Source organism: Nerophis lumbriciformis, linkage group LG09, assembly GCF_033978685.3.
Source record: "Nerophis lumbriciformis linkage group LG09, RoL_Nlum_v2.1, whole genome shotgun sequence".
NCBI lineage: Eukaryota > Metazoa > Chordata > Actinopteri > Syngnathiformes > Syngnathidae > Nerophis > Nerophis lumbriciformis.
In genome coordinates this window covers 46412135-46435981 of record NC_084556.2, presented here as the reverse complement: position 1 = coordinate 46435981, position 23847 = coordinate 46412135, and the positions used below count along the sequence as shown (strand labels likewise).

Sequence of the window (23847 nt, the reverse complement as noted above, 5' to 3'; positions counted from 1 at the left end):
CTTGCAGTCTGATGCTCGCGTGTGACTGCTGCTCTCTGCTCTGACGCCACAAGTTTTTACAGCAAGTTTCGCTCATTGGACTTCGATTAAACTGACCCGGGGATGGAGGCGTCGAACGCTTGGCTCGGCTGTGTGCTCTTCACTCTTTTAGGGGGTAAGTTTCCCCGCATTTATGGCTACTTTCTGTCCGTCCTTCCTCTATGGGTTTCTCCTCACCGAGTGGTCATCCTCGCCATTACTGCGCGAACCTGCTTCTTTTTTTTTTGAAGGAGTTTCAAAATACTCGTAACTTCCAAGGTCGACTTAGAAGTTGTTCAGAAGGCTAAGAAACACATATTTGAATGAGACAACCCCTAATAACTAAGGCGCGTAACTCTTTATTAATGTTACAAAGGTAGCGTAAAACAAACACGCATTTAAACTGTACATTCAAGGTCAGTTATTTGTTTTAATTAATCATTTAGCACACCCACAAATACTCTCTGACAAAGAAATACAACATCGACTAATAGTGAAAAAAGTTAGTTTTTCAATTTTACAACAGTGTGTATCTCATTATGTTTATATTTAGTTGTAATTCAACGTACGCTTTGTAAAATAGCAGTATGATTATGATATTCCTATCATAGTGTGCTTTTAAACCTGTGGCTACGGAGTCCAAAATCCCAGCAAACATAATAAAACCATACACTGTTTGTGTTGCTGTGTGTACTTAACATGACATTTACCATCTAAACCTGAAATAAAAAAAAAATGTTTTCCCTTCTTAAACTAATTTTGTTTATTTTGTGTGATGGGTTTACTTTAGATATTTCTAATTCAATTTGTACACGTTCAAGTAATTATCTACTTATACATCTATCAGTGTTCATTGCTGGACATTGCTTAAAAACGCCATTTCTGAAATTTTTTTTTTTTTTCCTTCTTAAACTAATTTTGTTTATTTCGTGTGATGGGTTTACTTTAGATATTTCTAATTCAATATGTACATGTTCAAGTAATTATCTACTTATACATCTATCAGTGTTCATTGCTGGACATTGCTTAAAAACGCCATTTCTGAAATATTTTTTTTTTTTCCTTCTTAAACTAATTTTGTTTATTTCGTGTGATGGGTTTACTTTAGATATTTCTAATTCAATATGTACATGTTCAAGTAATTATCTACTTATAAATCTATCGGTGTTCATTGTTCATTTTAAACATTTGCGGATCATTTTAGTCTGTTCAAATCCTATATTTCTCTCCTGAGTGTATGGGTGTGGCCTCTTTAGTGTTCTGGAATTTACACTGAAACTACCGCTTGACTCCTCCCACCAAAAACCCAAAATTGAAACTACCGTAAACTAAAATTCTTTCTGATTTTTTAATGTTATGCTTTTGTCACCCTTGGTTGAAATACTTAGGGATGGGATACTGTGTTTGATATCCCTCGTATCATAAAGAAATGCCCTTTGGAGGATTTGCCCATGTAAAGATTGTTCACCAAGTGTAAAACACAGCTGAGCTAGGACGTTTGTTTTTTTACCCTTCTTTTGTCTCGTGGCTCACATTGTGTGCGCTAGTTGAGGCTCATTAGCATCCTAATGGCGGCGTGGCCTCGTCATTTGGGCAATGTTCCACTTGGGCGCACAAGAACACTATCTGTCCAACTCCAAGTATTCTTTTGACATTTTTGTCTTCAGGAATAAACAATATCTGTGAACTCTTCTGTAATGGTCATATAAGAGCATTTCCGCTCTAGTTTCTTTGTGCAGTTCAACTCAGGCGACACATAAAGTTGATCAAATGAAACAAATGTCATCCAGGGACGAACAAAAACTATATTTCAAATATTTACTGGTAATGAGGGATGGTTTTGACATACATGTATGTCTGTATTGTCTTTGAGGAAAATTTAATGATGAGTTAGTTACTTAAAAAGTGTTTTGTGAAGTGAATTATATTGATATAGCACTTTTTCTCTAGGCGCTTTACATTGAAGACTCATTATCTACATTTGAGCTACATTTACACCAGTGTGGGTAGCACTGGGAGAAAGGTGGGCAAATTGCCCTAGGACACAACAGCAGTGACTTTGATGGCAGAAGCTGGATTCGAACTCAAGTGTCTAGTTGACCGCTCTGTCATCTGAGCCACACCGCCACGTGATTGAGTTTAGATGTGTTATTGCGAAGAATATCTTTAATTGATTAAGTAATCAACGTTTACTTCAAAGCTCTTAAACCTTCCAATTTTTAAAAATGATTTGGAATGGTGTGGCGAAGTTGGTAGAGTGGCCGTGCCAGCAATCAGACGGTTGCTGGTTACTGAGGTTCAATCCCCACCTTCTACCATCCTAGTCACGTCCGTTGTGTCCTTGGGCAAGACACTTCACCCCTTGCTCCTGATGGCTGCTGGTTAGCGCCTTGCATGGCAGCTCCCGCCATCAGTGTGTGAATGTGTGTGTGAATGGGTGAATGTGGAAATAGTGTCAAAGCGCTTTGAGTACCTTGAAGGTAGAAAAGCGCTATACAAGTATAACCCATTTATCATTTATATTTCTAATTTCAATTTGAGAGTTGTATTAATTGGACAATTACTTACTAAGAGATGCACAATATTTGCTTTTCAAACAGATACAGATAACGTTCTGTTTCTCAAGGTAAATATTAGGGGTGTAACGGTACACAAAAATTTCGGTTCAGTACGTACCTCGGTTCAGAGGTCACGGTTCGGTTCATTTTCGGTACAGTAAGAAAACAACAAAATATAAATTTTTCTGCTATTTATTTACCAAATGTGTAAACAATGGCTTTATCCTTTTAACATTGGGAACACTATAATAATTCTGCCCACGTTAATCAACATTAAACTGCCTCAAGTTGTTGCTCAGATTAAATAAAATGACAAAACTTTTCTTCAACATATAAAAAGTGCAACATTAAACAGTTTCAAGTCAACTCATCATGCTTAATTTATTACAGCATTTGGGAAGCCTGTAGTTGATTTATATTATGTAAATGTTATATTTTTATCGACATGTGATAGCAGGGACCCTGCCATTCAATACTAGGCTGCTACATTACTAATGATTAATGTAACTATAGCTGAAAAAATAGTACAATAGCAATAGGAGAGACTACACAAACACACGCACACACACACATGCACAGACACGCACACACCCTGAAAAATGAGCTAACGTTACGCTAAAAGCTAATTAGCCTTCACCTCAAGCCAGGACTGTGAGCGAGCTGAGCTGCAGTTTAAGTTTCTAGAAGGTCAACGGGCTCATAGTGATGTTGCTAGTAGTTGACTGGGAGGTGTTTATTTTAATTTGGGGAGAGTCCGCTGCCTTATGCTTACCTGCTAAACACCTATCTGCTCGACGCTGAAGCACTGACTACATGCGCTCTGAATACGCACTGCTGATTGTCTGTTACCGCTTTTTGTGTAACCAATCAGATGGTTGTGTGGGTGGGACAATGCTGGGTGCTGAGACAGAGGCAGAAGAAGCAAAGCAGCTTGTTAAGACTTTAGCTTAGAAATTCGTTCGGTACACACCCGTACCGAACCGAAACCCCCGTACTGAAACGGTTCAATACAAAACACGTACCGTTACACCCCTAGTAAATATACATAATCTTAATCTATCCATCCATCCATTTTCTACCGCTTGTCCCTTTTGGGGTCGCCGGGGGTGCTGGAGCCTATCTCTTAATCCATTATTTTAGAATGTAGATTTAAGTGTTTTTGCGGCTGGCTTAGGGGCTGCTTGTTTAGCAGCAGTCGGCTTTCAAAACACTGTCGCGTTGCAGGTGGCTGGCTGATAAGGTTTGATGTGTTGAGTCTCAAAGTTTTTGTTTTTCTTTTCGCCAAATTTTTTCAGAACATTTTGCGCAAATAGCACAATAAAAGTCTTCCTCCGAAACAGTAAAGAAGTCCCACATGATTGACGGCATATTTGTTTACAGAGAACTCAGGGGAGGTTCATGACCTCTTGTGGTAGCGGAAAAGGAGTGCTTGATTTGTTCATCTTAACCCACCTACAGCACACAGTACAGGTGGTCTCCTCTCATTGGAGCGTTAAAAAAAAATCAGGATCCAATCTGTTTTTTTGGCCTAATATTTATCCGTCCGATATTTATCGTGCTCATAGGGTGTAGTTAAAAAAAGTAAAATAACTTTGTTTTCCATTTTAATTACATATTGTGCCAAAAATAAACTTAACTGTAACTTTAATACTGAGATACCACAAATTATTTTTAAATAAATGCGCGGTCCGAATCATTAGTTAAGTTAATTCACATTTTGAGCAATTGCTTGTATGACTTTGATCAATATTAGTCTGCTCTAGAGATGCGCGGTTTGCGGACACAACCGCGGAGTCCGCGGATTATCCGCGGATCGGGCGGATGAAATTAAAAAAAATAAGATTTTATCCGCTCGCGGGTCGGGTCGGGCGGATTAATTAGATTTTTTTTTTTTTTTTTTTTTTTTTTTTTGCGGGTGGCAGTTAAACCAATTGGGAAATATATATACATAGTTAAATGTTGTTACCCACATACGAAAAACGAGCAGGCACCTGCTGCATATGCCACAACAGAAGAAAAAAAAAGAAAAGAGATGGACACTTTTACGGAGCGGAGAAGGGACGCCTCGCCGGGGTCCGGGACCGAGGCCCCTTCCCCCGAGAGGGCCCCACCGGGAGCCGTAGCTGAGGCGATCCGCGAGAAGGGCCCGACGCACGTCCAGGGTCACTACCGCGCCCACCGCACCGACACCCCGCCTCGTCTGCTTTCGCCGCGGCCGGCGTCACGCGCAGCAGGTAAGCAGTTTACCTGCCCGCCACCCCCGTGGCCGGGGGCTCGTAACATGGGTCACTCCGCGCGCTCCGCCCGCGCAGCTTACCTGCTTGCCACCCCTGTTGCCGGGGGCGCGTAACAGGGGTCACTCCACGCGCAGTGCGCTCACGAAAGGGGTGGGGCTCACCCTGGTTGATATAGAGAGCAGGACGGTGGCCATGGAATTTCATTTAAGGTTTGTGATAAACCATCAAACTCATTCGTTAAAAGGACTCTATAGTAATATAAAGCGAAATTTTCTGGACATTATCATGCAAGAAAAGTTTATTTTTGGGATCGCGATCACCGCGTAATGATTTTTAAAGGTTGCATTACATTATTAACTGTCCCATGTGATAAGCCAGTGCGATTGGAAGTCCATGCTCAATTATTGCCTCCGTAAATAAAACTTTGGCATTTATCACATCCAAAGAATCTGTTTGGGCGACGAAAAACGTTGAAAGTTTTCCACTTGTATCGCTAGCAACGGCATTAGACTTGTGTTTTTTTGTCCCAACGTGGTCTTTTACATCGCTAATTCCTCCGTGTCCGATCGAAAAATTTTGTCTGCACAAGGTGCAATTCGCGTAGTTTTCACCCTTTTTTTTTTTTTAATTAATATTAGATATATAACAACGGGCGGATGGCGGGCGGATGCAGTTCTGATCAAACGTTATATCGGGTGGATGGCGGATGGATGATGACTTTCTGACGCGGTTGCGGATGAGATAAATTGCCTATCCGCGCATCTCTAGTCTGCTCAGAATAAATGTATTTTAGCTACTGTTGGTGTTGTCATCTTCATCCAGCATCTTAACGCCAACACTCTTTTTCTCACCTTTTCAAAACTGCTCATTTAGAGTCCTATGAACTCCACTTGTTTTTTTTAATTACATTTTTTGGAACTCCCCTCCCCCTCTTTTACACTTAGTTCACCACTATAGTGTGTTGTTTTTATGTAACAAATATAATGTAATAAAATGTACCTTAATTAAATGTAAAAATCCTTACATTCATCAATGCAACACATCATTGTACAATTTTGACCAGTATTTGAAGTCAAAGCATGGTCTTTTTTAACGTAAATGTATCAATACGTGCTTTAAGTAAAATGTGCTTAATCATATAAGTAAACCTTTATTTTGTTAGCGCAGTCAGACAGCACTGTTATTTTGAAGGCTAGAAGTGTGCTGCTATCCTTAAAGGGCAAATGATGGTTGCTATGTTTTTGAGCAGAGACGACTCCAGGCTGTTTAGGAATAAAGAAAAAAAAAGTGTCTCAAGTTACATTTTGTCCTGTCTGTACTTTGATCTTACATCAGTAGTGTTGTCCACAACAAATGTTTTGTATGTGTATGTGTCCTGGCTAGCATTAGCTTCTTAATTTGTTTGCAGATTTAGCATGTGTTTCAAGTGGCAGTGTCTACATTATTTATTTCGGGAGGGGGTTGTTACAGTGTTTTTTGGGGACACATGAGTGGTCCCTGACACATAATTTCCTCAAACAAATGTTCCCTCTCCACACTATGGCAACATTTTAGTCACATTCATGTCATTGTCCATGATTAATAGTAGATTACGTTTTTACTGGCCACTTTTGTGATTCTGTTTACGCAGAATTCCTAGGTCCCTCCATAATAGCCTGTGTCCTTAGCAGTGGACATCTGTATTTGGTCTATTTTTTATAATAATAATAATGGATTAGATTTTATATTGCGCTTTTCTATTATTAGATACTCAAAGCGCTCACAGAGAAGTAGGAACCCATCATTCATTCACACCTGGTGGTGGTAAGCTACATTTGTAGCCACAGCTGCCCTGGGGTAGACTGACGGAAGCGAGGCTGCCAGTTTGCGCCTACGGCTCCTCCGACCACCACCTATCATTCATTCATCATTCATTCACCAGTGTGAGCGGCACCGGGGGCAAGGGTGAAGTGTCCTGCCCAAGGACACAACGGCAGCGATTTGGATGTCAAGAGGTGGGGAGCAAACCTGCAACTCTCAGGTTTCTGGCACAGCCGCTCTACCCACTACGCCATACCGCCCCTTTTTTTGTCAGAGTTACTCATTGCAGAAAAACAAATAGTCACGGTATGCAAAACACACATGTCCACTGCAGAAGAAGCTAGCTCACAGTAGGATATTAAGCTGTGGGGAAGACTGACTCTTAACATGACGATAAAGACAGCACTAACAGTGGCTAAGATTCATTAAGTCTGACCAGAATCAATTTATGTGAAATGAAAGAAATAGACCAAAAACACATTTGTATTGGGTCTGGACAAATTTGGACGCTGGGTCTCACAGCAGTATTTCCTCAGGATAGTTATCAATTTTTTGGCTACGCCAAATTCCCAAATCGATTTCGATTTTGATTCTTTTGGTTCTAAATCGATGAATCACGATTCGATTCAACCTCCATTGTTACTGTCGTCATCCATGCCTATTTAGTCATTTGTAATAATCTATTTCATGCTGTGTTAATAATAACTGGAGTGCACATAATTAGATCCCATTACGTAGTGCTGTTATTCTACAATGTTATGTTAGTGTTTTACACTTGCCATATTAATACACAATGCCTATACAGGGTTTCCCCTAGATTGCTAAGATACCTATTGCAGTGGGGTGTGTGGTTGGAGGCATAGCTAGGGGTGTGGTCAATATGACATCACATTATTTGCTATGATGCATATCAGGGCTGCAACTAACGACTATTTTAATAATTGATTAGTCATCGACATTTTAACGATTAGTCGACTAGTCGGATAATAAAGCGTACACATTTAATGGCTGTAATTTTTCCATCAATTTCTAAATGTAGCCTAACTTACTTTAGGCATGTGCTTACAAACAACAACACTGACTAATTCAGTCATAAATATTTATTTATACTGTAACTGGGCTGCTCATTCAGCTGTTACAAACACTAAAATGACCATTAAAATGTCCATATAAAATAAAGGAAAGCAAAGTGCTAAAAAAACCCCAAACAATTAACCTTGTTTATGTATTTGAAAAATACAGTTAAAATAGCAGCAATGAAAACAAACAAAAAAACACAAAATCCAACTTCCTCAAAAAGAAAACTTTTGTAATGTTTAAAAGGCTGTACACTGGTATATTGACTGTTGATTAACACCTGGCATTTTTAGCACTGTACCAGACTCAATGTGTAGAATTGTATCTTTGATTAATTCTTAAAATGTTGACTATTTAATAGATTGTATGTTTAATCTTATGATGCCTCTGCATTGGTGTGTGTGTGTGTGTGTGTGTGTGTGTGTGTGTGTGTGTGCGCGCGCGAGCGGTTCGCGTTTGTTATTGTGCCCTTTTCTTTACGGCATTGCAAATTGATGCTGCTTTAAAAAGTACTAGAATTGATGTAGACAAAGTAGAGCTGGCTGAATTGGCGGAAATAATAGTTATTTCACACGACTTCGTCTCACACTTGTTAGCTGGCTAGCAAAGTACAAGCTAACACTCTTACCGAGGCTGAAACCACGTCTTCCCTCTAGACGTCCGACATCATGCCTCCGCTTTAAAAGCTTGCGTATCACAGATGTACTGCCATAAAAACAAGGTCCAGTTTGCAAAATGAACAAGAATAGGAGTTAACAAGAATAAGAAGAAATGTTCTCACACTTTACATGTTACCACTAGTGATGTTTTTGCGAGTGGTGGCGCGGAAACGCCTCCTCCCGGAAAAACACGAGTGACAATGTCACAACTATTGTCGACAAAATTTGTTGTCGACAATGTCGATTAATTGTTGCAACCTTATAATTACATATACTGTATTTCCTTTAAAAAGGCAAAAAACATGTTTTTCTTTATCTCCTTAAAAGCCACCAGTGTCATCTAAAATTTTGAAGATTGCTGTTTGCAGGTATATCTGGAATACATTAAAGTATGCCCACATCTCGGACAAGCTGCCTCCGATCCAGACAAGCCCGTGTGAATGGCTTACGTCATCACAACATACGGTTTCGGCAGGGTTGTCCCGGTAATCAAAGTACAGTGAACTTTGATTCACGAACCCTCTATTTGCGTTCTTTCCGGTCTACGAACGTTTAGATCGAGCCAAATATGCCTCGGTGTGTTATCAATGTCTCGGTATATGGTCGGTGCATTCATTTTGTCATTGGTTTATTAATTTTGTTTGCCCCTGGAATCGCTAGGGAGGCAGCTATTTTGATGACAACACTTCCTGTAAATAGCCATTTTGAAGAGGCGGGCCCCTGACGTCACATTCTGTTTATGTTTTGCTCGGAGTAGCAGCTGCGATGCGGTGAAAGCACACTGATTGGCTCACAGATATTAAAGAAACAAATCCACAATTTAAAAAAATGACGTTTACATTGTTGCTGACTTTGCCAAAGGAGGTAAATATCGCCGCAAGGACGGATAGAAAGTGCAAGAGCAGGTAGAAAAGTTGTTGCAGGTAGAAAAGTCTCTCGATAGGTGTGTATAAGTTTGTGCACCACTGGTGTAACTTTGTTTTGTTTCGTGCAGGTTCGCGCTGAAAATAAAATACCAGCATATTGTTCGTTTATAGCGAGTGAGAAGGACTGAAACACACACAGTGTCGTAGAGCCGTTGTGATTAAATAATTGTCACGTTTTTAAATCAGGTTTGATAGTATAACCTGTTAATTGTTGCATCTCTAAATACACAACCAATTTATTGTAAGGGCCAAAAGTGTCCACTTGTATTTTTTTGCGCACTTGACGAAATTGCTGCTAGCAGGCAGATAAAGATGTAAACAAAATTACTTCCAGAGTACTGCTGGTGTCTGTTCTTCAGTAGTGATCTTACAAAACTCTGTTACAAATGAAATCAACAAAAATATCGGTATTATGCCTTGTGAATAGATTTTGCTGACTTAAAGAGTTATCGATCAAATTTAATATTTTTAGCCAATCTTAGTCCTTCCACAATATGACTGAACGTCCTCCACAGTGTCCACTGGCTCTACTGATCAAAACCTGAACAATGTCAGTGACCCCGGCAAAAAGGAAACCTGATGAAATTGGAGTAAATGCAGAGTGCAGTTACCTGATAAGAGTGTGACTAAAAGGCCTTGGCCAAGAGCCGGTTGCTTGGTTACCTTTTGAAAACACAGAGAAAGAACCTCTACTTGGTGTGTGTGTGTGTATGTGTGAGCTGTTTGTTTTAAAAAGCTACCCTCCCCCTTAACATGCATATGTTCTCTTTACAGTAGGAAAACAAGGACTCCTGTTATTTGGAACACTAGTTTTTGTGCATTGAATATCTGCACATAACTTATCTGCGTGCTCGGGATGTTTTAATAGCGGAATAATTGCACACATGTTTTCAAATGACAGTGAATCTGCAATATAATAGCGCCCATCACGGGTCATAGGTGCAACAAGAGAGATTGCTAGAAGCCCGAAGTGTCGTTGTCATTGGCCCCACATAGATCGTAACGACCTGAGGTCACGTTCAGCGCTTGTGACCTCTAGACGCCGCGACTCGCCTCTCGGAACAGCTTGTAGGCGAACAGCCGCTCGCTCTCACCTCGTCCTTGGAAATGAAGCAGGAACATGTGGAATTAGATTACACACTGGAGCACCGCTTCGACCTCCATCAACCGAGGTTGACAGCGACTGGCCATGAATATTCACAGCTCTCAGACCTTAATGTTACTGCCTGCTGCCAAATCCTGTTAAACGATATTGAATTGTGAAGCGGCTTTATCTCCACACTAGCGCCGCGTCGTCTTTCTTTTCCCTCCCATTTCATTTCAGAATTACTACGCGAACAAATTGCTGCCTGCTGCAAAATGAGTAGAAATGATTCATCGTAGTGCTCGTTTCTTGGTCCAGTTAATGACTGAGGAGCTATTTTGCATTCTGAGTCCATTCCTTTCTGACAGGTAGGGATGAAGAATTATTTGTGAGCCGTTGCCAAAACATTCTCATGTGAAGATATTGGCAAGATTTGACCTTAATTCCTTCACCATTCAGTCAACATTGCATTCTTTCTCTTTTCACCTTTCGGCAGTATTAACCATCGAAAATGAAGCAGGCAGCTTTTGTAAGCTGTGAAAGCATTTGTTTGACGTTGGAAGTTAAGTCAAAAATCCTCTGATGCGGCATTTAAACTTAATTCCTTACAAGTAATATTATCACTGGAGGACAAGGCTAAAAATGTTAAACACATAGAAACCATGAGCATGAGCAGGCAAACTAATACTGTAGCTAAGATATCGCTAAACTAGCTGCAAACTTAGCGGCAAGGAATCGACCTACGGCCGCTCGATCAATAAATCGGAGGTGTGGATACCAAGGGTAGCATCAGTATATGATCGATACTAGAGTGCATAGGACAGTATTTTTATTTTCCAAAAATATATATATTTTTTGGGGTAATTTGTGTTAATGTTTACACACAGCAGGACTTTGAAGGTAAAAAAAACAATCGATTCATAATACCAGATAGTATTTTTTTAATTTTGTTTAGTTATTTGGTATTGTTTTGATAAAACAATTGTATGTAATAAAATAAAACAAGGGCAGCGCGGTGGTCCAGGGGTTAGTGCATGTGTCTCATAATACGAAGGTCCTGAGTTCAATCCCGGGCTCGGGGTCTTTCTGTGTGGAGTTTGCATGTGGATGGATGGATGTTGTGTTGACATGTTGTGTTGACATTGTTACACTCACCATCAATACATTAAACAAATTACAGTTAATACATTGGCCAATTTCACACATGGATGATCAATATTAGAATTGGCAGCATAAAACCCTGATCAGAATAACCTCCTATATCTAAATGTTTTTTTGAGGTTTTCAAAAATGAGTGTACTCCTGTGTAAAGAAACTGTATAACATTTATTTTGAATTTCAAAGGATTAATATTTATTTACATCTTGAAAATAGCCCCGTGAGAATTTCATAATACGTTTTTGACCCTGCCTCTTAAAATAATCGGAATCAAGAATCAATGAGAACAGGAATTGAAAAAGGTATTGTCCAAAACCATTCCCAGCCCTACTAAAGAAATACAGGAAAACACAACAGAAGGTTCTTGTTGTTTTTGGCAGTAGTATGTATCAATACAGTATGTCACTACTACCAAACTACTAACTACAATAGATTCATCTTTTTTTTGGATATGTTTTTTCTTTGAGTTTTAGTCTCTAAACTACCATTTTTTAAAGATGCAAAATTAGGACATCATCTGGTGTCATCATCTAATTTCAAAAATTGACTGTGACGCATGTGCTTGTAATTTTTTCGAAAAGTCTAACAAAAATAGGGATGTTCCGGTCAGGGTTTTAATGATACCGATTTTGTTGTCAATCATCCATGAGTGAGATCGGTCTATAATAATCACATGTATAAAAAGTACATTTTTCAATTTATTTGGTGATTGCTATTGAAGGTTTAACAATATTTAACAAAAATTCAAACTATTTTTTTTTAATTATTTTCCTCTTTGTGTAATCTCCCGGTAATAATGTTACTTTAGATACGAAGATGCAGTTTGTTTGCCGTAATGAAGGTGATTATTATTAGCTTAGAGGAGCGGCTTCACACGATTTATAGAGACACATGCCTGCTAGCCGCTTGTCAACCGGTGAACCAAAAATAAGTACAGTGTCAGCCAGAGGGGATCGATGTTTATGATCGGCTATAAAATGCATTTATTGGCAATGGCGATCACATACTTTTCATGAAAATCGTCCGATTCTTATTGGTGACTGATCGATCGGCACATCCCTAAACAATGTAGTATTAACATTTCAGCTTTCTTCTCACATTAAGCCTTTATATTCTATTTTCCATTTCCATTTTTATGTTTTATTTGCGGTCCATTTTATTTCGACAATGTGCCTGTAAAAAAAACTAAGTCACAATCTGTAGATGGTCCCTGGTTTATGTATTTTACTGGGAAGATGAAGTGCTACTATCAAAAGACAGAAAATTGGTCTCGAGCCTCTGTCTTCTTAGCACTATTGCTAATGTATAGTCCCTGGGGCATGGACAAGTGCCTTGTGTGTTTGGATATACTTAGCTTTTTGTGACCACTTGTGTTTGATTACTGAGTAACTGCATGGCGCAAAAAAACACTTGCAGTTTTTTACCTTTTAATAGATTAATTCCTTTAAACTCCTAGTATCTGTCTGAATACTCTCTAAATATGGTGACATAATTGCTAAGTTGGCAACACTGATGCTTCCAGTTATGTCTTCTTATTGTCTGGCAGACCAAGTGTGTATGAGTTGTGTTAAAACACTGAGTTACGGTGCATATCATCACCCAACAGGTATTTTGCGTAGAGAAATATTTATTTACACATGACTGTTGCGGCCCTCTTGAGTCCATTTGTTTTTTTCAGTGCTGCAATGCTCATACATCAGTTAGCCACCTAATGCCTAGCCTCTCTATCACCCTTAACACCCTGTCATATGAAATAATGACTTGAAGAACAAATAGCCCTACAGCTGTGAGGATCGTCATAAGCATTTTCACACACCTTATTTTTCAAATTAATGTGCCAGAATGTTTTTCTTTTGATTACTAACACAGATGATAAAGCATACCAACTAAAAGTTTCTCAGACTGAAGTATGCCAGTGTTTCCCTTACCATTACACCTAAGGGGGCGCCCCCATGCCCCCCCATTGGCCTGCCTGCCATTCCTAATGAAGGGCAAGTTCATTAGGGACCAAGCACTGAGCGAAACCCTGCGCAGGCCGTATTTCTGCTGCAATGTTTATTATTATGTTGTGCTTTCCTCGCATTGCATAAAAACTCATCACATTTTGTAATAATACGTTTCCGAGGTCCCGTACACGAACCCTCAGTACTACCTCAGATGCACCTCTTATTTAAAAAGAAGAAAAAAGCCTTTGCCACAAGTTTTAGTGATCATCTGTTGTGAAAGGATGAACAAAAAGTCTCAAAAATCCACGTAGGACATCTGCCGTTTTGGACAAAATCAGGGGTTGTATTATGAGAGACCTCTTCTTGCGACTTTACCAGAATGACCCCAACCAAAATCAGGGATACCAGACAGATGGACAATAACAAATTGCAAAGCATTTTAGCCTACGTCATCGGATGTGGGCGTGGCATAGTGACACACTTTTAAAGTCAGTCCGACAATTTGCCACAACAATGTAAACGCAAATAAATCGACACCACCAGGTCAGATACACATATTTGGCATGAATGATGAATAGTTTCAATTTCCATTTCTATCAAATTGTATCAAGATGCATTCAGGCAGGTATTGGCTCCATCCTCAGTCATCTTAAACCCCTGTTTATTTGTACAGTAAAAAAAAAAAAAAAAGTGATTATCATATGTTACAGACTTGATAATTTCTTCTGACAGCATATGTTTTGTTGCCAGTTCCAAACCTCACTGGACAAATTATTTTGCAGACAAGGCTTACATATTGTGTTGTGTGTGCCACATTATCAGCTGATGTCCAGGCATTCCTTGTGGAAAGATAATTGCATTGTCTCCTTTAGCAGTAAACCCTCGCTCCCGTCTCCGAAGAATATCAGACGTAATTGTTTGTTTAATCTTGAAAAATATTATGGCTCTGAAGAAGGCGGCAAAAGAAAGAGGGGGAGTGTGGAGGAGGAGGAGGAGGAGGAGAGCTAAGAGTGGGTGAAGCAGCTGTTGATTGAGCCATTTTTAGCACACCTAGCTCATTTAAAAACACAGCACATTGTCACCTATGAATGTGGTGGAAGAAGGCAAACATCAGTTTATTCAATCTCACATGGTGTCAAAACACATGGTACAGTAAGTACTACTGTACTAAATTTGTAAAAAAAAACAAAAAACCGCACTGCTCAATCTTTGTCTCCTTTTGCCATTTGTCCAGAGGGCATCTTACTTGTCGAACTTGGTTGGCGTTCATTTTAGAGCAGAACGCATCCCTCTCAGATTCAAAGTGATAGTGATCTGTCCCCCCACATTCCCTACATTAGATGAAAAACATTGTTGGTAAAACAGAATTAATGTTCTGTTACTTAGACTAATTTACATTGTAGCGTAGGTAGAGTCCTTTGTTTGCGTGCTACGCCATTGTTGAAATTTTAAAATGGTTACTAAAGAGGAACCGGTAGCTGTGCTTGTGCTTGTAGATGTCTACTATAACAATCACACAACTACTTCTACTACGACTACAGATACTGTATATAATGAACAATAGTTATTTGAAGGGATCACCATGTACCGTATTTTTCGGACTATAAGTCGCAGTTTTTTTCATAGTTTGGCCGGGCTCCAGTGCGACTTATATATGTTTTTTTCCTTCTTTATTATGCATTTTCGGCAGGTGCGACTTATACTCCGAAAAATACGGTAATCCTACTACATCCCATTTGTAGACAAGTAGAGATACAGTCACCGAATCACGTTCAATCGCTGTATTACTATAAAGAGCTACCTTTGGCAGTATGTCGTAGTTCCAGTCACTCCTGTGTACTGCAGCTAATGCTTCTCTCCCTTGCTGACGTGACACGTCACTTAAAGGGATGTAAGGGTATCAAAATCTTACTGTATGATATTATCACGGCATTAAGGCCACGGTACGATATTATTGTGGTTTAAGTGTGTTTAGGATAAACACTCTTAGTTTAATTGTACTCAAACATTGCTAAAATGTTCTAATGATACTACAAACATGTATTTTTAAGTGCTAATAATTGTGCAGGAACATCTACTGTTTCAAGCAAATATTAAAAAAGCTTACAGTTGCAAGTCTTTAAAGTGACAATGTAAACATCAGGAGTCACAAGTGTAAAGCAATAATGTTCATTTTAGTGTTTTTCAACTTTTACTTTCTGAGAATCAATGTGCCCCCACAGTGGACATGTTTATGTCAGTTTGGAAAATGCTGCTTCGCAGAGAAGTTAACTAACACTTAAAATGTTAATAATGTAAATACCCCACAAACTGATGTTTGGCTTCGTTGGCTTAAAATATATTTTCTGAGTGATGACTTATGAGGTTGCGACTTGTCCAGGGTGCATCCTGCCCTCTGCCCGAGCGTAGGCAGAAGACAGGATAGGCTCCAAACAAGCGTCGGAAAAAATGGATGGATGGATTGAGGATTCATCAAGTAGTTTTTCAGTTTACTCATATTTCTCACGATGTACAGTTTTTTTTAAAAGTGATTTCCCTACGTGCGCTGCAACGTGACCGGCTGGCTGTCGCCCAGAATAAACGACACACCAATATTTTGTTTGATACCGCCAAGCGTCACGGAATTATTGTGAAGATTTTGAAACCAAAATACTGCGGTATCTAAAATACTGTTGCACTCTAAGTCACTTAGCAACAGGCACCGTCTTTTATATTTTCATGAATCATCTCTCAATGTCATACACAGCTACTACTTATTACTTCTCTTATTATTAGCAGTACTTCTGCTGCTTCTGTCATTTAAAAGTTTAAAAGTCAGACATGGCAAAAACTGGTATATTTTATCCCCATGTTTAAATTGTTTTTGTTTTGCTTCATTTTATGTTGATTGTGAATAATTTGGTTATAAACATTTTAAAGATAATTTTTTTGTTTCCTCTAATTCAAGAGTCCGAGCTTTAGGATCCATTTTTAAGTTTTATTTTATAGGATATTTTTGTAAAAATTACAGCTGATAAATGGTAATGGTGGATTATTGGGATATATGGTATTTTGGGCTGTTAAAAAGAACAACAATTTACAACGAACCAAAAACTGTGTCACGAAAACTTGATAAGATCCGATCAGTGATCTCTGAGAACCAATCCACATCTAATTTGTTTGTATTTGAGCATGTATATACTGTATAATTCTAACGCTGGGTGATATAGCTAAAAACTGTATCAAGGTATAAATGTTTTATATGATAATTATTGATATTTTGTATGACCTATCAAAAATAAGGATCAGGAGAAAAATACTTTGAATGTAAACCTAACCTAAAATGTAACCTACCTCTGATTATGATCCACTCCGATATAAAGGCAGAAAGGAAAGTAAATGTCCACACATTAACGGAAAACACTCAAACAATGTAAACTAAATTCTAAAATCACATTGAACAATTAACATTAACCTCTTAAAACTACATTGCAAAAGAAATGCTTAATAAAGTATAAGAAAATAGTGAAAAGTATGAAAATATAAACATAGATAACCCTGAGAAGGTTTAGTGCCAGGAAGTCATGGCTGTGCTCAGGGGAGAGCGCAGCTAAGGTGGTGTGGTATTATTGGTGTTGGTGGGGATGAGCACCTTGAATAATTTATAATCCAAAAAACTGCCATACTGTCGAGGTGACTTTTCCTGTTTTATCGACAATTTATTCGCTCTATGTAGCACTCATTTTCAGTTTCTGTTTTCACTCCATGCAAAGAATCAACCGTGCGACAACAAGATGGCGCTACCAAGCGTGACAGTTGATACTTTTACCTGATTGATTGTTAGCGTGTCACTCTTAATGATTATTGGTCACTTCCTGCGTTGCTCAGTTACCTGAAAACATGTGCCTTTGTTCATGCAACCAACCTTAATTTGCAACTTCCGGTTTCTTCCGACTAAGAAAAAAAAAAGAATATTAAACGGTTTTTCGAATACACCGATTACGTGTCTATCACGATATATAATAATATTGTTTTATCTGCCCGCCTAGTTCAGATTATGTGTGAAAAAATCTAATATCTCAAATATCGCCAAGAGTTTAAGAAATGTAAACCCATCATGAGTTTATCTCGCGGCTAGGGCGGGGGTCAGAAACCCGCTGCTCTCGAGCCGCATGCGACTCTTTAGTGCCGCCCTTGTGGCTCCCTGGAGCATTTTTAAAAAAAGGATTGAAAATGGAAAAAGATGGGGGAAAAAATAATTGTTTTGTTTTAGTAAGTTTTTTGTTTGAGGACAAACATGACACACACCTTTCCAGCTGTTAGAAATCCCACTGTTTAAATGTTTGTGTGTATGCTTCACTGATGACAGTATTTGGTGAACATCGTTTTCTCCTACTAATTTCGGCGGTTATTACTCACCATAGTGTGGACTGTGACGCAACAGTTTGTTTACATGTAAAATCTTCCACTCCTTCTTTGTCTCATTTTGTCCACCAAAAGTTTCATACTGTGCGTGAATGCACAAAGGTGCGCTTTGTTGATTTTATTGACTTGTTTGAGTGCTAATCAGGCATATTTGGTCAGTATATGACTGCAAGCTAATCAATGCTAACATGCTATTTAGGCTAGCTGTATGTACATATTCCATCATTATGCCTCATTTGTAGGTATATATGAGCTCATTTAATATCCTTTACTTTTATCCTCTTTGTATGTAATTTAGTTTTGCATGTCTCATGAGGGCTTCACGGTGGCAGAGGGGTTAGTGCATCTGCCTCACAATACGAAGGTCCTGAGTAGTCTTGGGTTCAATCCCGGGCTCGGGATCTTTCTGTGTGGAGTTTGCATGTTCTCCCCGTGACTGCGTGGGTTCCCTCCGGGTACTCCGGCTTCCTCCCACCTCCAAAGACATGCACCTGGGGATAAGTTGATTGGCAACACTAAATTGGCCCTAGTGTGTGGATGTGAGTGTGAATGTTGTCTGTCTATCTGTGTTGGCCCTGAGATGAGGTGGCGACTTGTCCAGGGTGTACCCCGCCTTCCGCCCGATTGTAGCGAGATAGGCTACAGCGCCCCCCGCGACCCCAAAGGGAATAAGCGGTAGAAAATGGATGGATGGATGGATGTCTCATTACACATTATCTGTATGTGATTTTGGCTGCATTTCAGATAGTTGTTTGTGTGCCATGTTGTTCCAGACCACAGCAAACATTACCTAGCTTGCCAAAGATTGTAATAAATCTATTAAAAGAAGACATCCTGCCGTTTCCTTTAACTTGGACACACACATCTATACCTTTGGCCATTAAAAGCCAGTAATGTCCAGGAGTTATCTCACCTTCTGAGTAGCCTCTGATTTACTAATGGTTTCTTATGTTGTAAAAATGTGTAGAATAAATATTACATTTCAACATTTCTGTCAACGAAGATTTGCTTCAGCCTGCGACACATAGTCATTTTGATAGAAGGCTGTTATAGCTAATATAGACACGTACGTCATGTGTTGCCTTCAATATAGCAGTTTTATACGGCTATTCATTTTTTGCGGCTCGAGACAGATTTGTTTTTTGGTCCAATATGGCCCTTTCAACATTTTGGGTTGCCGACCCCTGGGCTAGGGCATGATCATAAACTGGAAGATTTTTTTTTTTAATAGTAGTGTGTAAAATATTGCTTTTGTAATTGTCTGGATAATCTGTCAGCCTTCAGGCTAGGCAAGGCTTTACAGGATCAGAATTAGTTCACTAATCGTTATGTGAGTTTATTGAAACAAAATCACAGCATGTGTATTTGAATAGCTCCTCTCTGAGCTGCCACCTTACCGTGGTAGAGGAGTTTGCGTGTCCCAATGATCCTAGGAGCTATGTTGTCCGGGGGTTTCTATGTCCCCTGGTAGGGTCTCCCAAGGCAAACTGGTCCTAGGTGAGGGATCAGACAAAGAGCAGCTCGAAGACCTCGATGAAGAACACAAACAAAGGACCCAGATTTCCCTCGCCCGGACGCGGGTCACCGGGGCCCCCCCTCTGGAGCCAGGCCCGGAGGTGGGGCACGATGGCGAGCGCCTGGTGGCCGGGCCTGTCCCCATGGGGCCCGGCCGGGCACAGCCCGAAGAGGCAACCTGGGTCCCCCCTCCAATGGGCTCACCACCCATAGCAGGGGCCATAGAGGTCGGGTGCAGTGTGAGCTGGGCGGCAGCCGAGGGCAGGTCACTTGGCGGTCCGATCCTCGGCTACATAAGCTGGCTCTTGGGACGTGGAACGTCACTTCGCTGGGGGGGAAGGAGCCTGAGCTAGTGCGTGAGGTGGAGAAGTTCCGGCTAGACATAGTCGGACTCACTTCGACGCACAGCAAGGGCTCTGGAACCACTTCTCTTGAGAGGGGCTGGACTCTCTTCCACTCTGGCGTTGCCGGCAGTGAGAGGCGACGGGCTGGGGTGGCAATTCTTGTTGCCCCTCGGCTCAAAGCCTGCACGTTGGAGTTCAACCCGGTGGACGAGAGGGTAGCTTCTCTCCGCCTTCGGGTGGGGGGACGGGTCCTGACTGTTGTTTACGCGCCAAACGGCAGCTCAGAGTACCCACCCTTTTTGGATTCACTCGAGGGAGTACTGGAGAGTGCTCCCCCGGGTGATTCCCTCGTTCTACTGGGGGACTTCAACGCTCATGTTGGCAGCGACAGTGAAACCTGGAGAGGTGTGATTGGGAAGAATGGCCGCCCGGATCTGAACCCGAGTGGTGTTCTGTTATTGGACTTTTGTGCTCGTCACAGATTGTCGATAACAAACACCATGTTCAAACATAAGGGTGTCCATATGTGCACTTGGCACCAGGACACCCTAGGCTCTGGATGTTGTGGGGCTGTCTTGGTTGACAAGACTCTGCAACATCGCGTGGACATCGGGGGCGGTACCTCTGGATTGGCAGACCGGGGTGGTGGTTCCTCTCTTTAAGAAGGGGAACCGGAGGGTGTGTTCCAACTATCGTGGGATCACACTCCTCAGCCTTCCCGGTAAGGTCTATTCAGGTGTACTGGAGAGGAGGCTACGCCGGATAGTCGAACCTCGGATTCAGGAGGAACAGTGTGGTTTTCGTCCTGGTCGTGGAACTGTGGACCAGCTCTATACTCTCGGCAGGGTCCTTGAGGGTGCATGGGAGTTTGCCCAACCAGTCTACATGTGCTTTGTGGACTTGGAGAAGGCATTCGACCGTGTACCCCGGGAAGTCCTGTGGGGAGTGCTCAGAGAGTATGGGGTAACGGACTGTCTTATTGTGGCAGTTCGCTCCCTGTATAATCAGTGTCAGAGCTTGGTCCGCATTGCCGGCAGTAAGTCGGACACGTTTCCAGTGAGGGTTGGACTCCGCCAAGGCTGCCCTTTGTCACCGATTCTGTTCATAACCTTTATGGACAGAATTTCTAGGCGCAGCCAGGGCGTTGAGGGGATCTGGTTTGGTGGCTGCAGGATTAGGTCTCTGCTATTTGCAGATGATGTGGTCCTGATGGCTTCCTCCGGCCAAGATCTTCAGCTCTCACTGGATCGGTTCGCAGCCGAGTGTGAAGCGACTGGGATGGGAATCAGCACCTCCAAGTCCGAGTCCATGGTTCTCTCCCGGAAAAGGGTGGAGTGCCATCTCCGGGTTGGGGAGGAGATCTTGCCCCAAGTGGAGGAGTTCAAGTACCTCGGAGTCTTGTTCACGAGTGGGGGAAGAGTGGATCGTGAGATCGACAGGCGGATCGGTGCGGCGTCTTCAGTAATGCGGACGCTGTATCGATCCGTTGTGGTGAAGAAGGAGCTGAGCCGGAAGGCAAAGCTCTCGATTTACCGGTCGATCTACGTTCCCATCCTCACCTATGGTCATGAGCTTTGGGTCATGACCGAAAGGACAGGATCACGGGTGCAAGCGGCTGAAATGAGTTTCCTCCGCCGAGTGGCGGGGCTCTCCCTTAGAGATAGGGTGAGAAGCTCTGTCATTCGGGGGGAGCTCAAAGTAAAGCCGCTGCTCCTCCACATCGAGAGGAGCCAGATGAAGTGGTTCGGGCATCTGGTCAGGATGCCACCCGAACGCCTCCCTAGGAAGGTGTTTCGGGCACGTCCGACCGGTAGGAGGCCACGGGGAAGACCCAGGACACGCTGGGAAGACTATCTCTCCCGGCTGGCCTGGGAACGCCTCGGGATCCCCCGGGAGGAGCTGGACGAAGTGGCTGGGGAGAGGGAAGTCTGGGCTTCCCTGCTTAAGCTGCTGCCCCCGCGACCCGACCTCGGATAAGCGGAAGAAGATGGATGGATGGATGGATGGATGTATTTGAATAATTTACTGCATATACATGGTAGGTGCTGTTTATTATTATTAACAAGTTGCGTGACTTGATACAGATAACCTTATTTAACTTTAGGAATTATGCATTTTTACAGATGTTTGAGTTGGGTTCTCAGATGTTCAGCTTAAATGACCTAACTGGACAAAATGTCCTAAAATCCCCAAGCATCTAAGCTCTGCATCTTTAATGGGCTTTGTACATTTATCTCCACTTTCCAGGCTTCTCCGCTTCACTCTCGTTTCTCTGAGAACAAATCACGAGAAGCATTACATGTAGAATAAATGTCTCCGTGGTGTCATGGATTACCGGATTGCCACTTTGTTTGGGACATTGTCACTAGCGCAGCAAGGTTATTTTTAACGTTCCCAATTGCACCTTGTCACTTAATGTTGAATGTGAAGTATTCGTTTTGTGGCTTCTCCTCACGTCTGAGCTGAGAGTGCGAGCTGGAGGCATGAATAAACCCCGGCAGTCCCCGTTAAGCTAAAACAACAACTGACAGCCAGCGCCTGAAGCGTCCTGCTGTGTTCTTCACCAGGTGCGCTGACTGCTTGTGGCCTTCAAGAACCTCTTGAGTGAAGAGGAGGCTGCAGCTTCAAAACATCTGGTCTGTTTGTGCCAAGATAAAACACAAAAGACAGAAAAGGATTATCCATCTTATCTGTTAACAGCGTTCTTATCTTGATGTCCTGCTCTAGTGTCTGCCTCTCCACACAGAGGACAGGAAGGACAGTCTGTGTTGGAACATTTTCACTAAGACCTCACTAGTGGAAATGCTTTTGGCAGAATTAGAGGGTTTGGAGGGAAGGGATGCCATGGATGGGATTGAAAAAGAATGGATGTTTTTAACTAATATTACAAAGTGCTCACCATCTCTTCCATGTCCTCGGGGATCTTTCAGCAGCCAAAAGATCTTTTCAATGAAATAATGTTAACGTTATTGCCTCTGACAGAACGCTTTGGGCATAAAATGCACGAGCTGCACCATTCTGCATAAATTGTGAATCACATTTTCTTGCTTAGAATTGTGACTTTGATTGTTTTCCCACACGTGCATGCATACACCCGAGCAAGAATTCAGTAGTCAATATCGATACCGATACCTGTTAATTCCATCGGCCATCAGTGGGTAGAACCATCTCACTGCGGCAAAAAGATCCAAGAACATAAAAATAGCTGGACAGAAATATATATTTTCAAATTCTCTAATCATGCGAGATTCCCAGTACTGTGTTGTAGGTGGGTTCCATCCATCTTCTTCCGCTTATCCGAGGTCGGGTCGCGGGGGCAGCAGCCTAAGCAGGGAAGCCCAGACTTCCCTCTCCCCAGCCACTTCGTCCAGCTCCTCCCGGGGGATCCCGAGGCGTTCCCAGGCCAGCCGGGAGACATAGTCTTCCCAACGTGTCCTGGGTCTTCCCCGTGGCCTCCTACCGGTCAGACGTGCCCGAAACACCTCCCTGGGGAGGAGTTCGGGTGGCATCCTGACCAGATGCCCGAACCACCTCATCTGGCTCCTCTCGATGTGGAGGAGCAGCGGCTTTAGTTTGAGCTCCTCCCGGATGGCAGAGCTTCTCACCCTATCTCTAAGGGAGTGACCCGCCACCCGGCGGAGGAAGCTCATTTCGGCCGCTTGTACCCGTGAACTTGTCCTTCCAGTTATAACCCAAAGCTCATGACCATAGGTGAGGTTGGGAAGGTAGATCGCCCGGTAAATTGAGAGCTTTGCCTTCCGGCTCAGCTCCTTCTTCACCACAACGGATCGATACAGCGTCCTCATTACTGAAGACGCCGCACTGATCCGCCTGTCGATCTCACGATCCACTCTTCCCTCACTCGTGAACAAGACTCCGAGGTACTTGAACTCCTCCACTTGGGGAGGGTTAAGGAGGGAAAATCAAACGCTCCTTTTCTCGTAAACAGCCTGTCGTAAACTTCCCCTGGGTTCACTGTAAACAAGGCGTTGATCATGTGAGTATTCACTTTTTTTCGAGGAAGAAATTTTGCATGCTTTTTTAACCAAATGTTTTGCTAGGATGAAAAGAAACATCATGCTTTAACAGATCAAACCTTAACCACTTTTGAAATGGCGGAG

At 41.8% G+C, this 23847-nt stretch overlaps 1 protein-coding gene across 1 annotated transcript in view; it reads left to right on the top strand.

Moving 5' to 3' along the window:
* cxadr (CXADR Ig-like cell adhesion molecule) overlaps nucleotides 1-23847 on the top strand; it is a 126244-nt gene continuing 102397 nt past the window's right edge. The window contains exon 1 of the mRNA XM_061963086.1: nucleotides 1-154. Within this exon, the coding sequence (XP_061819070.1) occupies nucleotides 103-154 (52 nt within the window). The 5' untranslated portion in view covers nucleotides 1-102. The remainder of the gene's footprint in view (nucleotides 155-23847) is intronic.